Below are 17,738 nucleotides of genomic sequence, written 5' to 3'. Positions count from 1 at the left end.
AAAGAGAAAACAAATTCTGCCTTTCTCTTGCACACAGTAGTCGCTCAATAAATGCTGGCTGAACTAAGGACTCTACCCCTAAAGGCACTCAAGCTCTAACAAAAGAAAGGAATCAATATGGCTTGGACAAGGGATTTTGAAAACAAGGCGCAAAAGCCCACTTAAATACATTCAAGTAAAAAGAGGACAAATGAAAGGACAATGGCAAATCTCATGGAAACAAAGTACAGAAAACATAGCTGAGTCTCACAGGTCAACAAGCAGCAGCTCACTCTCTCCCTCCCTCCTTGGGACCACCTGACTTCATGCTGCTCTTTGTGCTGTGCTTCATTTCTTCTCCCTCTGCAGACCCTGGTCCTGTGCTCCATTAGCACATGGCCCAGTAGGATCACCCAATATGAGTGGCCTCTGCTTATTTCTGTGAGAAACTTCAATGGCTCACCTTGGGGGAAGTGGGGAGCTACCATCACATGGCTGGCATAACACCCTCATCTGGTGCTGCTGAAAAGGACTAGGATCATTACTACAAATGATAAACACAAGCTCTGCTGAGTGATGTGATGCCCCCGAGAAATTCAAACTCACGTGTAAATATTAGTTGTAACACTTTTATTTCAGAATGACTGCAGGATTGAATTTCATAGGTATACAACTAATTAATAGTTCTAAATCACAATAGCACAGAATCAGAAACATTTTATCCTGCACAAAAACTTGGCCTGAGAAAAATGTTCATTTGAATTTTAATCTACTTAAGATTTCACATTATAGAACTGTATATATAAAAAACACTAACACAACTGGGGGAGACAACAGCTTACAGATCAAAAGAAATCATTTCTAGCAACATCTCTCTTATCTTGAGGTCACAGATCTGACAACTGCAGTTGAGGATCAGGAAGGAAGCTGGAGGAAGGAGCAGAGCCACTAAGATAACGTCACCAAGTCAATGCACCAACGTTCATTCATTTTACTACCAGAAAAGCCTCTCAAAGCCTCACTCGGGTCCTGTTTGCTGTTACTTGACATACAGTATGCAATTACATGATTTCCCAACCCCAGACAGCAAACAAGAGGGAAGTCCTAGAGGTGGACAGAGTAACGGCAGAAATGACAAATAACAGTGAGGGAAAAGAAAAACTATAAAAACCACTCAAAGAGCAGAGCTATTCACATTGTGTGCAGGGGCTTTCACAACCTATACAGGACCCGAAAGAATCAAAAACATAAATGATGACCCTGAAAAGATTTCATTATCTTCAGTAGATTCTGTTTGCAAAAGCAGGAAAACATATACTAAATTAACAGTTCCTTGTAAATGGTTGAAATGAAGCCAAAAAGATGTGCAACTTAGAATAACCTTGAGTTGTCCATAGCATGCACCCCATAATGTCTGATAAATGGGATATTACTACACATATATGGCTTATAAAATACACAAAGCAATCTATATAAAAACAATACAGCACCTTTTTTATCCACATATGATTGAAACCACAGAATCCCCTTCATGGTAAAAGCACCTCAATCATGTAGGGATAGCTTAAGTCAGCTTCTCTCTGAAAAGGAATTTACATTGTGTCCTGAGTGATCAACTGTGATCAGTGGGCCCAAAGGCTGCAAAAGCTTCTTAAAGAAAGGAGATGCAGCGGCAAGAACACCTCCCTGAACTCAGCGTTTCTCAAGATGTGGTCTGTGGAACAGCACAACTGAATCTCCTGGTGAACTTGATTTAAAATGCAGATCCCCGGGTCCCAAGTGAAATTTCATGAATCAGAACCGCTGGAGGAGGGGCCTGGGAACCTGCAGTTCAGCACACCTCCCCAGGGACTTCTGGGACAAGTGGAAGTTCTGGAATCACTGTAGCAAATCATCACCTTGAAGTGTAGGCTCAGCAACACAGTCAGGAGGAGACTGGCCAGGTCTGAGGATTAACCCTTTCCCACACTTGTTCCTAATGTGCCCGATAAGGCTGCACTCCTGGTTTTGACGTTTCTTACACCAGGCTATAGATAATGAAACAAAGTTAAATGTGGCTTCTAAGTGGCTTATCATAGGCAAAAGATTCTGAATATAATAAAAATAAACTCTAACAAGACCTGATTAATTTTTTAAAAAGCATAAGATTTCTAAGCCATAAATGTGAAGCTTGAAGCAACGGATGCCTGTAGGGGAAACAAAAAATACTGAGTGAGGAAAGGTGTCTGAAGTCAGTCCAAAGGATGACTTGGGAATGGGGAGGAAAATACATCTAAAAGCAGTCTTGGAGGAGAGGCAGAGTGCAGCTTACATCCAGAACAGGAACGTGCAAATCTATTAACAATTGGCTGGGATGTCTAGGTAGTCCTTAACGCTCTTGAAGCAAAGGCTGGAAACTACTGGCAAACATGTTTTGCTTGGCCAGCACAATGTTTCAAACAATCTTGAATTCACCACCAACATGTAAAAATTGGAAGATTTCTTTTTTTCAAATTCTGCCTTTTCATGGAAAATTGGAAATCAGAAGAACTAGAAAAACCAGCGACGTGGCAACACTGTGCTGGAGCAGGCTGCAGCCAGGCAGCAGCCGCTCACCTTTAGCAGGGCGAGTGCTCCCGGGGGGCTCCCCAGTGGCCAGCAGTCTGCTTCGCTCATCAGATCACCTGCCAGACCCCTGCAGGCCACCCCAGCTTCAAGGAATTAAGATAAAAATGCAACCTCTCTGTGCTTCACTCTTTCTATTTCTAACAAAAATTCTTGCTGCAAAGATCCTTTGCTACCTCAGATCGTTTTAAGAAATCAGATAATGTCTGCAAATCACATAGAATTCATTGTTGTGTTCTCATCCTTAGCTGCCCATTGGAATCACCTGGGGAGCTTTAAAAAATACTGATGCCTGGGTTCCATGCCCCAGAGATTCTGATTTATTGGTCTGGGATGTACCCTGGGCATCAAGATTGCACAGAGCTCCCCAGGTAGTCCTAACTGACAGCAAAGGTTGAAAACCCCTGCTGAGAGGATGCAAGCGGTTGAGTATGAAGGGTTAAGTTTATGTCAATATCAACCTGCAAATGCAAATTTCTTGCCTCTCACTTCCATGATAATTCACATCACCTCTTATTTTTGGAAACGAGCCATTATTCCCAAAGCCTACTAAATGCCATTTACAAACTGGAAAAGGAGGTCAAAGGGTGTTCTGTTTTCTACCATTCACTTTCCCTCCAACACAATTGAAGAATGAAACACCAAGAAAATGAAGGGAAATTATCCTAAGAGTCAAACTCAGGCAGCACAAATAGCTCAAACACAATAAGAAGAGGCTCACAGTGGCAGACTTGTATAAAAAAAAATGTAATTGCTTTGAAATTCATCAATGTACTAAGTGGAAAATTTTTCAAATATTAAAAAAAGAACAATTTTCCTAAGACTTTCCAGTAATGGCCCAATTTTTATCTTAAGAAGATGAATTCCAAATTACTGCCTCTCTTCAAGCTTTCTGTTAGGTAGTATGCATTTATATTTTGGCTTCTGATCATAGGAAATGCAAACTACTGTCCTCTAATTTTCAAACAGTAATACTACCTTACATTTGAAAAGTACGTTTTTCAAATGGTTTTCAAAATGGTTTCAGATAACAATGGCTTCTACTTACTGGACTTTTCCTATGCACCACATAGCATGCTAGACACTTTATATACATGATCTCAAATCAGTGTAGCAACCTGACAAAGATAATTCTATAACCTCATTTTACCAATTTAAAAAGTGAGCTCCAGAAAGATTTAAAATTATGTACATGATCATTGAGCTAGTGGGTGGCAGCACTTGGATTCAAACCCAGTCTGTCTGACTCTCAAACCCGTGCTAGTCACACCGGATTACCTTGCTTAATCATCACAAGTAGCAAGATCTGTGTCCGATTATTCCCATTTGCCCTGTGAAAAACAGAGAAGTTAAGATCTGCTCCACATCACAGAATGAGCTAGTAGGAGCCAAGATTATAATCTGCCTTCAAACTCTCCATCCTATGTTCTTTGAGAGAACCAACTCACAGCTCACATGGTACATTATAAAAGCTACACGGATGGCAGTTATGTAGTTCTTATAGAAATCAAATGCTCCCGATTTCCGAGAATCTTAAACATTACTGTAAATATGGCTTAGCTTCAACACAGGTCTGTTACATTCCCATCTGTTCCAGGCCACCTATGAATCAAGTATCAGGTTCACTTCCTTTATCTGTCCCAGAATCCTCTCACGAATCCTATGAGCAATGACGCAGGTAACAGAAAGGCACAAGCACCACTCTTCAGGCCTCTAGCCTGTCCTTGGCTGCCCTGGCACAGTCACCAGGCAGTCAGCAGGACATCCTGAAGAAGGGCGGACATCACCTTCCATGGGTTTTTTCCTTTATATGTAAAATCATAAAGAGACTGTGCCATAAAAATCAGCTAGAAGGGCACATCTCCACGAGTGCTGTTATTTGAGGCAGGCTCCCAGGGGAGTGTATCATCTCACGTCCTGGCAGGAAGGTCTCCTCTTCTTTAAGCTGCCGACACTGAATCCTTAAATCTTATTTCGAAAACCGTGTCTTTGATGTGTTGTGTCCGAGAAGTGATTCTCGAGCGGAAGGAGACACAACACAGCTCCCCTGCAAGAGAAAGCAAACAGACTTGATCACTTCACAAAGATCACTCACCAACCAGTCCTTACTTGCCCTCTTTTCTGAAGCAACTCTTGAGAGTCACTTGAATTCTATCACTGTGGATAATTCTTGAAGAAATTGCATTTCTGCCTCCTAATGATCAAACAAAGCAAACATCTCATTTTATTAAGTCCAACGACCCAGAGGAGCTGGTTCAAAGGGGAGTTAAGATATAGCTAAAATTGAGGTCTTAATCATTCTGATGTGAATGAACTCTGCTATGTTATCAAACCTCACCAAGCCTGGTCTCCCAAGTGCCAGTGGCAAGAACAAACAGATGTCAGGACTATTTGTTTTATTCAAAAAGGACAGGAAATCAAAAATCCATCAAATGGATGTGTCAGCAGCAACGCCACAGCATATTGGTTAGTGAGATTCACACACCTCCATTCTGGCTCATGACAAAATCACCTTCTAAGCTTTCCAATTGTCAAATGCCCACTTGGATCCAGAGGCCAGAGAGTCCTAAGGAGTATCTTTAGTGCTAGGTACCATACAAGCTGTGGGCACATTCTGTGTGAAGTTAAATTATCCAAGTTTGAAACGTAGTATGATGTAAAAATATTGAATGTCTCCTTAAGCACATTTGTGCAAACACCACAGGATGTTTTTTAAAAGTTAGGAATTGCAAAATTCCAAACTGACAACTTGACCTCTGTACACAGCACTTATGCTATTGCCACGTCAGAGCACTAGTTTATCTGCTAAATAAAATGCCTATACTTCTACTCCACTATGCACGTGCATTGGAGCTTTATGAGCAATTTTAATGATCACTGTCACTGGTATTTAACTTCACTGTTGTGATCATTTTAATGCTTTTTTATGACTTAAAATAATATCATTTAAGTGATGATGTTAGAGCTAATGAAGAGAAAATAAACTATCACACTATTAACTTTGGAATAGTGGTAAGAAGAGATCAAATGCTATACAAAAAAGGTCAAACAAGGTTCCCGGAGGTTAATTTAGGAGAGGGCATGCTCTAACCCAGGGGACAAAAAACTTTTTCTTAAAGGACCAGATAGTGAATATTTTAGGCTTTGCAGGCTGTAAGATCTCTCTCACAGCTACTCACTCTTGCTATTGTAGCTAGAACATAGTTATGGGCATAGCTGTGTTTCAATAAAACTTTATTTACAAAAGCAGACAGCAGGCTGGATTTAGCCTGAGGGCTATAATTGGCTAACCCCTGCTCCACAGCTATAGAGCTAATTTCCCCCTTTCTTTTAATGTAGCCTTTTACTGCTCCTAAAAACAGTAGTTTCGCCACCTACAATCATTCTTCCACAGATGGAGCTAATTTTGAGAAAATAAAAAGTTCCATTGAAACAGGCACATTTCAAGCTTGCAAAAGCTTTGTAAATATAGTCAAGAAAATGGGGTAAAAAAAAAAAGTGAAGCAGTAAGCTGGCAACAACACCACAGCAACGTCAAAGCCTCAAAATGTTCTATATCAGGTTTTTGGTGATGCTTACATAATGGTATATATTTGTCAAAACTCATCAAATTGTACACTTACAATTAGTCAGTTTAATTGTACAGATAATACCTTAGTGAAGCTGATTTTGGAAAAACCTTAAACAAAGCCTCAGCGATAGCCTCTCATGTGCAGTAACTATAGATTTACATGGTAAGAGTATACACTCCTCACTTTTACACATTTGCTCATCTGAGAAAACTGCTCATAAATTAAGAGAATTTGAATTACGTAAATCCTTCAGGAATCCCGTTGCATTGAATGCATTCAGCGCAACTGTCCTGCACTGAACTCCTGGCAGTATCCAGACCTCAACCACTTCACTTAAGAGAGGAGAATAATTTGCTTTTTAGAAACAATACAAAGCCCTGAGTTCATAACTTAGCTCTCAACCACTGTAAAAACAAAACAACACAAAACAATAACTTGGGTAATTTAAGACAACTGGTAATGCTTGTTTAACTTCCTCATTTTCACTAGCAACACTTTAAATCAAAAACACAAGCTGGTGATTCAAAACACAAGTTGGTGTGAGTCTCAGCTCTGGTCTTTTCTGTTCTCTTTGCTCCAGGGTGGAGCCTGTTGACATTCCAGCAGCAAAAAAAAGGCCAACAAGAGGCTGAGATGCCAACATCAGGGAAAAGCCATGCAAAACCCTTCCTCTGATTAATCTAAAATCAATGAAATACATGACAACAGTTTCAAACCCGCAGCTATGAGCTTTCTCAGTGCCCTTGCATTTAATGTCTCCACTCAGAGATGAGAACTTGTTTACAGCAATTCTCAAAGTGTGGCCCCTGGACCACCAGCAGCAGCAGCACCTGGGAACTTGCTAGAAACACAAATTCTCGGGCTCCACCCAGATGTACTGAATCAGAATCTCTGAGAGTGGGATCCACCAATCTTTGTTTAACAAATGCTCCAGTTGCTTCTCATGGTCACTAAAGTTTCAAAATCACTAATTTACAGTTTGGAAAACAATATATACTTTTCTCTTATTTAATGGGGAGCTGACTTCAGACCCCACCCTCCAGGGTAAAATGGGATCTGTGCTCTGTGCCCAAGTGCACGAGGACTAGAGGTGCTACTGAGCCTGAAAGAAACACCAGCCTGGAAAAACAGGGGGATGTGGCCAAGTTCTTCTCTACTGCTTTTCAGAAAACAGAGTGGATGTAGGAGCACACCATATTTAGACTCCATTCCAACATTTGTGAGCACCTGCCATGTACTGTGCCCATGCAAAATGAAGCTACCTGGTTTACCCTTTCCAGTAATAAATGAATCTATTAGTATGTGTTAAGTATGCAGAGGCTTAATATTAATCAGAATGGAGGCAAACCCGCAAACAAGCAGAAACACTCAGAATTCTCCAATTCTCCTTCACGGGCCTGGCCAGCATGCTTTGAATGCTGAGGTACTTGTACATAAATGCTTCTTTTGCTGTTTCTTTGGTTAATTGTTCTCAAAGTTTATTATATATCACAATTAGAGTACCAGGTTGCTTATATAAAACTATGTGTACTACAGTTTTAAGCCAACACAAGGAAATCTGAGGTAATTCTGAATTACCCGGGACATGGTTGCCTTTACTCAAAGGTTTACCTTCTCTCAGATGTTAAAAAACTAAGTATTATAAATTTTGTAAGATGCAAATCCACTACACCCATTTATTTTAGGTTTTATTCTCTCTTAAATAACTTTGTTCTACCCTTTCTACTGTGAAGACCATTCTCCTTGATGTAGACAATAAAAACTTAAGCATAAAAAAAGTTAAGTAGTTCTGAAATCCCCCTGCTGTTAACTCTAGATCATTTGCCCTAACCTAGAGGTGCCATATGCTCCAGCGCAAGTGCCATCTTTCTTCCATCCTGTGCCCACGGCAGACATTGCTAATCAATCGAGGCACGCTCACCAGAGCCTGAGAATTATTCTCAAGGGCTGAGAATCTTTCTCAATACAATTTCAGGCCGCCGCTGCCAACTAGCGCGAGTATATATGACTGATAAAATACATTTATTTCACCTGCCAATCGACAAGCCCCTTTCTTGTTTTCCTTCCTGTTCCAAACACAGCTTTAAATCTCTCCTTTCATTGTTCTCAGAACAATGAAATTAAGCCTCAGTTAATCCTGAACTGCAAATCTACAAATCTATGCCACCTTGAGGGCTGCAATCATGTTGGATTGTGCTGAGCAGTTGAAACAATCTGAATGCAGTTGCAACCCAGCACGTAGTACAAAACTGCTCTGCACATCAAAGAACCAAGTAAATAAAGGTACTGAAGAGATAACAAAACACCTGTGAGACAGTATCCTGCACACATAACTGAGAAATGTACAGCATGAATAGCCCAGGGGGAGCTGATGCATAACACCAGGCTTATAAGCATGAAAACATCGCTTGAGTAAATAATTCTGATTCTGCTTTTGGTACTCACTGATGATTCTTTATTCAGCTAAGGGGGCACCACACTGTTCCTTTAGCAGCATCTCCATTATTCTAATTCCCTATAGAGAGAAGAAAGAAAAAATCAAAATGCCATATTTCACGGACAAGCACTTGTACATTTATCACAAGCCTTTCCCTTCAAGGAATCCAAATCACGGCCATATATTTATTTCAGAAAAGTATGCTCATAGTCATACCTTATATTTTTATAATATTCTACTCAGCAATTCACACATATTTATCTCCACATGTGCTCAGAACTACTCAGGGAAGTAGGCAGAGCAGAGTTTAGGATCTCCATTTTAAACATAAGAAAACACTCCAAGAGAAGTTAGGTGACTTCTTGAAAGTAGCCCAGCTCCTAAGTGGCAGTGCCAGAGCTGGAATGATAATGGTACGAGTTAGTATTTATTGAACACTACAAATGTGCTCCACTCGTTAGTCAGGTTTTTATGTGCATTATCCTGGGTGGTGGATGCTGGGTGCACCATGGGGATCCCCTCCAGGACTCCAGCTCTGCTTCCACATCTGCCAGCACTGCAGGCTGCTCAGGGCACAAAGCCACACTCGGCCAATAACTGAGGGCCCTCTCCAATAAACCTCTGCACAAAAATCTCCATCTCTGAGTCTGTGTCCCAAGAACCGGCCTAGAAAACCTTGTTTAACACACACAAAACCTCTGAACAAGTACTATTCTTAGCCCATTTTACTGATGAGGAAACAGAAACTCAAAGAGGGTTAAGTAATTTGCCCAAAGTTATACAGCTATTATGTAATATGGCCAGGGAAAGCACTCAGGCATTCTATCCTGGTTTTGATGTGGATTAAGGCTGCTCCAGGTAGAGAAGCCCAAGGTGACCTGGCCTACATGCCAAACTATATGACCCAGTGGATTTTTATGGTGTGAATTAGGGCTGCCCCAGGGAGAGAAGCCCAGGGCATCCTCACCTACGTGCCGATCTATATGACCAGATTCGTATCTAAAATTATGTGACCGCACAATAACCAGACCCCATCTGCACTGAAATCATTTAATGACTTTTTACATCATCTTTTCTTTTTCCAGTAAAAATAAGTCACGTACCCATGCCTTATAAATTTAGCCCTAACCCTCAACTCAGGGCAGCAGCTCTTTACTGCCCATGGGTCCTGTCCCCATGCTATTCTGTACTATTCTCTAAATAAAAGAGCACCACTGCCAGACCTTGAGAGTCCAAGAAATCTTTCTTTCGACTCTTCGGCTCGCCGTCCCCACATCAGTTTCAGAGGTACCACCTTAACCCTCTCGCGGTACTCCCTCCACTACTGTACACATCAAGCTGTCCACCTACCCACCCTGCCCAGTCGAATTCTACCTTGGAAGAAAAAGGAAGGCAGATATTCCCTATTGCCTCCTTCAAGGAGCTCTGTAGACCAGAGGATAAACTTTCAGATGGAAAGGCAGGACTATTATGTAGTTAGGAAGCAGGGTCTTAAGGAAATCAAAGCTGGATCTGGGGAATGGGACACACTGTTCTCAGGGACTGGAAAGTAGTTTAAAGAGAACAATCATGATCAAACCTAACTTAAAATTAGGTCCCCAGGCCCCTCACAGGAAGATTTTAAGAGGACTCAAGGAGGCCCGAGAGTACTAAAACTTTAACAAGCACCCAGGTGACTCTTGGGCCACGTGAGAAAGGCAGGACCGTCCTACTTGGGGTTTGCTGTGAGCCACAGGAGGGGGATGCATCTCTAGAGAAGACAACAAAATATATCTAGTACCAAAGTACACTGAACAAAATGCATCATTTCCTTGAGGTTTCAGAAGGCCTTCAGATTCTGGCTGGCCATCATCACAAATACTGCCACACTCCTGCAATGAAGAAGCATTAATTAAAGGATCTTGACCAAATGCTGAGGAGCACAGAGTGCTGGGTGAACCAACGCAGCAAACTGTGGGACCAAGGGCACTGCTGTCAGAGTCAGGAGACCCGGGTTCTGGTCACAGCCCTGCCCATAATTCTGCTGGGTACCTCAGGCTATTCACTTTCACCAATGAGTAACTTAGACCAGAGAGCTCAGGGGACCGCGAGGCTGACTGGACAGTGCAGCTGCACACCAGAATTACCGGGGGAACCCCTGGAAGCAAATGCGGATTCCCAAGCCCTGCCCAGACCGACGCAATCCGAATTGCCAGTGCTGGAGCCTGGAATCTGTAGATTTATAACATACCTCATGTGGTTCTGAAGCACAACTGGTTCATTTAGTACAATTTGTAGATGGCAGCTGGACACTGCCTCCAAGATCCCTGCCAGTCTGAGAACTGATGAAATAGCTCTCCTGCATCATTTCTGAAGACACAGTACCTACCGTACTCTCATCCTCTTAGAGCTACTCTCCTTTTAAAGAATTAGGAGGAAAAGGAGGGGGGCGGGAGATGAGACAACCAGTAGAATGAAATTTAACCTAATTCTTACCATAAGACCTGAACTGTCATTTCTGCTCTCGTTCATTCAACAACAGATCTGGTTTACAAATATTTATTATGCACCTTCTGTGTGCACTGGTGATTAAAATTGCGAACAAACAGGACAAAGTCCCCGCCCTCCTGGAGCTCACAGTCTAGTAGATTCTGTTCCCTTGCTTCAACGTGTTGTTTCAACAAACCCTGGACGATAATTAAATGCCTTCCTGCTATTTTCAAGAAGAATAAAAATGGCCACGTTAATTCCATTTCAAGCTTCTTTTTGCAGAGTGGGCCTGTAAATCTAGACGGGATGTCTTTAAAACCAGAAAAGCACACTCCTTCCTTCGGAGGTGAGTGCCGGGGAACTCTCCCCATCCGTCTAAATTAAGAACGCCACTACTTACTGAGCTGAACATTAACTGACAGAACTGAAGACTTTGAGGGTTGCCTTGGGAATTGAAAGACGTTATTTATTGAATCCATTATGCTCACAATGTGACAGTTGATTTTTCTTTCTCTTTTTTCCCCTTCTCTCATGCCACTTTAGTCTTTTTAAGCAGAACAGTTAGAAATAGAAGGTGGAGAATGGGGGCAGAGAGAGACCTACAAAATGAATTAAAGAAAAAAAAAGCCTAACAGGGAGGCCAAGCCACTATTTAGTACCTCTCTTTGGTGAGGAAAGACCAAATCAAAGCCCAACAGATAGAGTCCCTTCAAATAAAGTTCCAACGCTTAAAACTCAACCCCTAGGGCACCAGGCTTAAGGGGGCTAAATTTACACCACTTATCACACAATGATGCCTGAAATGCAGAACAAACATTAAGTGGATTCACCTTTACAGACACGGCTTAAAAGCTTTTTGGACTGACAAACCATAAACCAGCTTGATTTTATTATTTCTTTCCCCTGAGATTTTTTTTTCTCTATTACAAAGCTATCTTTCTCTATTTGCCAATGTACAGATAAGTGAGCCCTCCGGGTCTCATTTCCCTAATACCAGAGCCATGCTGGCCAGACGCAACCCGACAAAGGAGTTCCAGAGTCTTCCAGATTCAAAACATTTCACAGATTCCCCCATCTAAGAGTCTCTGAGAAATAGCTGATTATTACAGAAAACGAAAAGCTTGCCCAAAGAGGAGGCAGAAGAAGGTGGAACTGAAGGTGGCCAGATCCAGATAGTATATTTATTTCGTTATCGAACTGACGCTTCCCTAAGAAACTCTGACTTACCTCGAGAGCCTCCAAGAGAGTAGCACTGGACCTTATAAAAGTTACAACGTTCTAAAGCAGTTCTCAAAGATACATCTATGGGGTTGTCGACGAAAATAATCCATAACCAATCTATAAATGAAAATTTGGGAGAGTTTATTCTGAGCTGAAATCTGAGGACCATGGCCTGGGGCCTTTCTTCCAGAAGGAAGACAGGGCACCAAAGAAGTGGGGTGCACAGAGTGGTTATATACCCCCAGAGAGGATGTTTCACATAGGATTGAAATTTCCCTTTTACAATAGTCGCAAGACTGCTCTGACAGCACAGCGATTGATGGAAATAGCAGGTAGGTCTGCTGTCTCGAGACAGCAAGGTGGCAGGCTACTGTCTCGAACTGAGTGGTCACAGGTGAGCTGGGTGGTCAAAGGTGAGTGCAGCAATCAGTTCCTAGCCTAAAGAAAGATGCTTATCCCTAAAGAAATGCCAATGTGGGGGAGAAGTTGCACCTTTATCTCAAGGGCCTTTGTTCTTGCCATAGGAAATGTTTTAAAGCAGATATACAATGTGTGCTCAATGGCCACAGTCAGACCCTTTTGGAAAAAACAAAGTCAGGCTGAATTAGGTTTATAAAAAATGGCTTCCTCATATACTTCAATATATCCTATTGCTTGCCATTTTTATTTGTCTGCGTACTCATAACAAAAGAGAACTGCTCACTTAATTATCACAGTGATAAAAGATTGGTCATGATGAGATGAAAACAACTATTTATTTGCTGAGCGCTCACTAGAAGCTAGGCCTGATGATAACCAAAGTAGGCACTGGGAGGCCCCCACAGGAAATAAAGCTTTCTTTTTCCCAAAGTCATGGCTTTGGAATAAGTACCATAAACAGTATCGGCGCCCATCGTGTGTAAAGGACTCCACCGAGGCAGTGAGGAATGCGATGCATATAAGACATGATGCCTCTACTCAAGGGGTCATAGGTCTCTTGGCAGGAAATAGAGGAATGCAAAATAACTGAAAGGCAAGACAGCCTCTGAGAAGCATTAGCACGTTTAAAAGAAGAAAGTCCAATGGAAGAAGGGAGGTAGAGACTAATCTTGCAGGAAGGGAGGACTTGCAGAAGCTGCTGGAAGAGGAGGGAGGTGGGTAAGACCCGAAGTCCAGTTATGAGTGTGACATACAGAGTGAAGGGCAAGACCAAGCAGAGGAGGCTTAAGAAAAGGCCTGGGGGTGGGAACATCAGCGCGTGTGCAGTTAAGCAAGTGAAGGCGGAGAAAGTGGACTGTATGTAGCAGGAGATGAGACTGTCACACTTCCAAACTTTCCACTGTCCCCACTCCCCACCTGCCCACACACGCTCTTCCTCCCACCTCAGCTCTGCTCTTTCCTGGAAGAGACAAGAGCACATAAAACATTTTTGTATTGCCAAAAATGGATTTATCATGCAATGACATCATTAGAGAGATTTAGGTTGAGTCCAAGCTAGCTTGTGAAACTGTGGGCATTTTGCTTAAATTCTCTAATCTTCAACTGCCTCATCTTTTTTTTTTTTTCCTGAGGAAGATCTGAGCTAACATCTGCCACCAATCCTCCTCTTTTTGCTGAGGAAGACTGGCCCTGAGCTAACATCCATGCCCGTCTTCCTCTACTTTATACGTGGGACACCTGCCACGGCATGGCTTCACATGTGGTGCGTAGGTCCACACCCAGTATCTGAACGAGTGAACCCTGGTCCGCCAAAGCGGCATGTTCAAACTTAAACACTGCACCACTGGGCTGGCTCCTGCCTCATCTTTGAATGGAGATAATATAACATGGGCTTGTCCTAAGAATTAGTTAAAATAATGCCTAAGCAGGTTATCAAAGTACTTAGCTTCTGGTAAAAACTCAGTAAATAGTTCTTCATCTAAATCTCTTTCATGATCATCTAATCCCACTAGAATGTAAACCCCAAGGTAGGGATCTTGTCTGTCTTGTTCAAAATGTATCCCCTAGAAGAACAACGCCTGTTACATAGAAGGCATGTAGTAAATGTCTACTGAATGAATGAATGAATCTATCAATCAACCAATCAGTCATCAGCTTACAAGTCTACCCCACTAGATGGTAAGGTGCTCAGGGCAGAGAACAGAAGTTACTTACATTTTAATCCTTAACATCTAGTGCAGAATTTGGCATACAACAGGTGCTCAATGTTGATGGATTATAAAACTGATCAACTGATTACTTTTGAATGGCAGGCTGATGAGTTTGAATTTTGGAGTTACAGTGCAATCTGCCCAGTTGTTAGCATTCTAGAAAGCTTGGTCGGAAAGGTTAGGATAACAAGGGCTGCCATAGGAAATGAAAGAACAAAACAACGAAAGAATAAAAGATGAGAGTTAGAAAGATAAAAGGGAGAGAATGCCGTGGAAAGAAGTGACAGCAGAGGTGGGGCTTAAAATGCATCCTGAAGAATCTGGATTAGCCTAGAGGAGTTTAGAAAGTGGGATCATTTCGGATGCTGAAGTTTGCATTATAAAACCACCCACCTCTGGATAAAAAGATTCCTATCAAGTTTACTTTCACTTGCTTCACTTCCCATTTGAGTCTAAGTTTTTTTTAAGTTGGTTTCCATAAAACTTTTCTCAGAATCTTTTCATTTACTTTATGTAGAACCATAACGGTAGAATACGGTAGAATAAGAAAATGTTACTCCTCTGTTTCAACCCTTCAATAGTGTCCCATTGCTCTTACATTAAAGTTCACAGTCTCTATCATGGCTATAAGGCTCTGGATGATCTGGTTCCAGCCCGCTTCAACCACAGCTCCCTCCGTTCTCCCCTCACCAGTCTACAGATACACAGGTTTGCTTTCTATTCATGGGGCATGCTCAGTTCTTTTCTTTTTCACTCGCTGTTCTCTCCTGCAGGAACATCCCCAGATCTTCCAGTAACCAGCTAGCTCCCTGCAATATTCAGATCTCAACTCACCCAGCACCTCCTCAGAGACTTCCTGATTGCCCTGGCTAAAACTGCCGGCCACAGCCGGATCACACAGCCTGGTCTTACTGTCTCTAAAGCATTCACCACTTTAAGAGATTATCAGGCTTTTTAAATATTTGGCACTGTCTGTCACCCCTGCCCCCCACCCAGCACCAGAATGTAAGCTACATGAGACCCAAGAGAGACCTGGCCACTGGGCATCACCTGTGAAGGGGGTGGAGGGAATCTGCCTCCAGTTTTCTCATCAAGAGGTAAGAGAAACACTGCTGAAAGCTTCTCCAGGAAGAGATCTTTTGCCACAATAAAGCATCTTTTAATCTGATACTGTCCAATTCTTTCATATTTAAGACTTACTCATCTATAAAACTGGGATCACAGAAACAACAACGACAGTTAAAATGTACTGACACACAGTGTGTGCCACGCCCTGTGCCAAGTGCTTTCCCTGCATTGGCTTCTTTTACCCTTCTATCTGCCTGAGAGGATTACTAGCTTCTTTTTTTTGGATGAGACCCGGAGGCTCAGAGAAATTAACCATCCGGACCAAAATCACACAATAACAAGGAAGCAAAGCCTCGATTTGATCCTTGATCTGAGGCAATCAGGACTGAGAGCGCACGATCCAAGACCTTACAACACTGGTGGGCAGAAGGTTTAAACGAGACTGTGTATATGAAGATTGTTATAACGCTGGCTATACAGCAAGCACTTCCCTTCCCTTCCCTTCCCTATTGACTATGTGAAAAAAGCCTGATAAATATATCTGACATTTCAGCCCTGCTCCTAAACTAAATGGCATAATTCTTAATATAGAAATCAATATTTAATCACATCTACCAATTATTTTAAATACAATGCTTTTCAAGTAGGAATATCTTGATAGAATGTATGACTTCGATGTAATTTTCCCATACTGGCTAATAAACTCTAGCGTTAATGATAAGGACTTTTAGGCTGCTTAATTTTAAAACGGTTTATGATGAGGATTTTAGGCTGGTTACTTTTAAAACTGCAGATGAGAAGCAGGCTCCGAGGACTGGAATCTTGCTTGCCCTTTTGAGACATTTGCGTTTGTGAAGGAAGGGGGGATGACCTTGTAGGGACCTGAAATTGGCCACCCCAGGATATGTCTCTTTGGCATCAGGACTGTTTGGGGCTGATTGCTTTCGATAAACTGGGACAGGGAAGGAGGCTCTGGGGAATGGAACTTGCCCTTGTTGGGACATATTTACATTTGTAAGGTAAATCTCTATCTGTAAAAGGTGCCTCCCTCTCTGTACCAGGAAGAAGAGGAGAGATGACCTTGTCCCTAGAAGCTCTTAATGGGGAAGGCAAGAACTTAAGTTGGTTGCTGTCTGGCAATCTCATGTAACTGGTTTAGGGTGGTGGCGTCTAACCTTTCTAACCTTTACTTAATCTGATTTGATTCTTGTCTAAAAGTCATGGGATCACCCAATGACCAGACCCCACCTGCACTGATACCATTTTAACTTTTTTTCATGTTCTTTCCTTTGTCTTTGTAAAGAGATGACTCACATACCTATGCCTTAAATTTAGCCCTAACCTTCAACTCGGGGCAGCAGCAGGAGCTCTGACTGCCCATGGGTCCTGTCCCCCACGCACCAGCTCTGCCTGCCCATGGGCCCTGTCCCCATGCCAGCGGGGGCAGCAGAAGCGGCGGCAGCAGAAGCTCTGACTGCCCATGGGTCCTGTCCCCATGCTACACTATTCTCTAAATAAAAGAGCCCTACTGCCAGATCTTAAGAGTCTAAGAAATCTTTCTTTTGACTCCTCAGCTCACCGACCCTGCATCATTAAGATTCATTTTTATTTTGATAGTAACCCCAAATCTTTAGGTGTAACTGCAGAACATTAAACTGATACAATAATTCAGATTCTTTGCTTCACATTATAAAGCTTCCTCCTTCTTTAAGGAGAATATTTAATCTCACAATTTGTAATGGAAAAGAATATATCCCAAAATAATAAAATCTAAAATTGGAAAGAACATGACGTTATCTAGCCCAGATAGGAAACTCTCAGCAAAGGATTGAAAGTGGCCCAACTGATTTAGAGAGTTGTCCTGGGATCACATATCAGAATGAAAGATTGCAAAGCCATTTCCATATTGCCAATTTTCAAATAAAACCTGACCTGACATGAACATTTTAGTGGCTAACAGGCATTTAGTCGCTGGTGTTTTTCTATTTTATAAAGTTACTTTCCTCACCTTCCAATGTGATTCAATCTATTTTAAATTAAAACTTGACCTGTATATGATTTTATTTTTCCTGACTTGGGCTTCATGCAAATTAAAGCTTGGTTCATGTGAGTCTGTTGGATATAATCAGAGAACTGAAAATTAATTTATCAGTAATTAAAAAAAAAAAATCAAGGCCAGCCTCCCAACCAGTGCCACATCCCCTCCATGACATTTCTGACAACTGACCGTCACTTACCTGCTTAGAAACCTCCACTGAT

At 42.0% G+C, this 17,738-nt stretch overlaps 1 protein-coding gene across 1 annotated transcript in view; it reads right to left on the bottom strand.

The window, feature by feature from the left end:
• Positions 1-594: 594 nt before the first annotated feature.
• Positions 595-17,738, bottom strand: part of PRELID2 (PRELI domain containing 2) — a 74,023-nt gene continuing 56,879 nt past the window's right edge. Inside the window, exons 6-7 of the mRNA XM_005599332.4 lie at positions 8,601-8,670; positions 595-4,630 (exon numbers count right to left, since the gene is read on the bottom strand). Coding sequence (XP_005599389.1) covers positions 8,611-8,670 — 60 coding nt within the window. The 3' untranslated portion in view covers positions 595-4,630; positions 8,601-8,610. The remainder of the gene's footprint in view (positions 4,631-8,600; positions 8,671-17,738) is intronic.

Source organism: Equus caballus, chromosome 14 (genome assembly GCF_041296265.1).
Source record: "Equus caballus isolate H_3958 breed thoroughbred chromosome 14, TB-T2T, whole genome shotgun sequence".
Lineage (NCBI taxonomy): Eukaryota > Metazoa > Chordata > Mammalia > Perissodactyla > Equidae > Equus > Equus caballus.
Note: the sequence above shows the minus strand (reverse complement) of the source record. Positions and strands in the feature narration are given on the sequence as shown.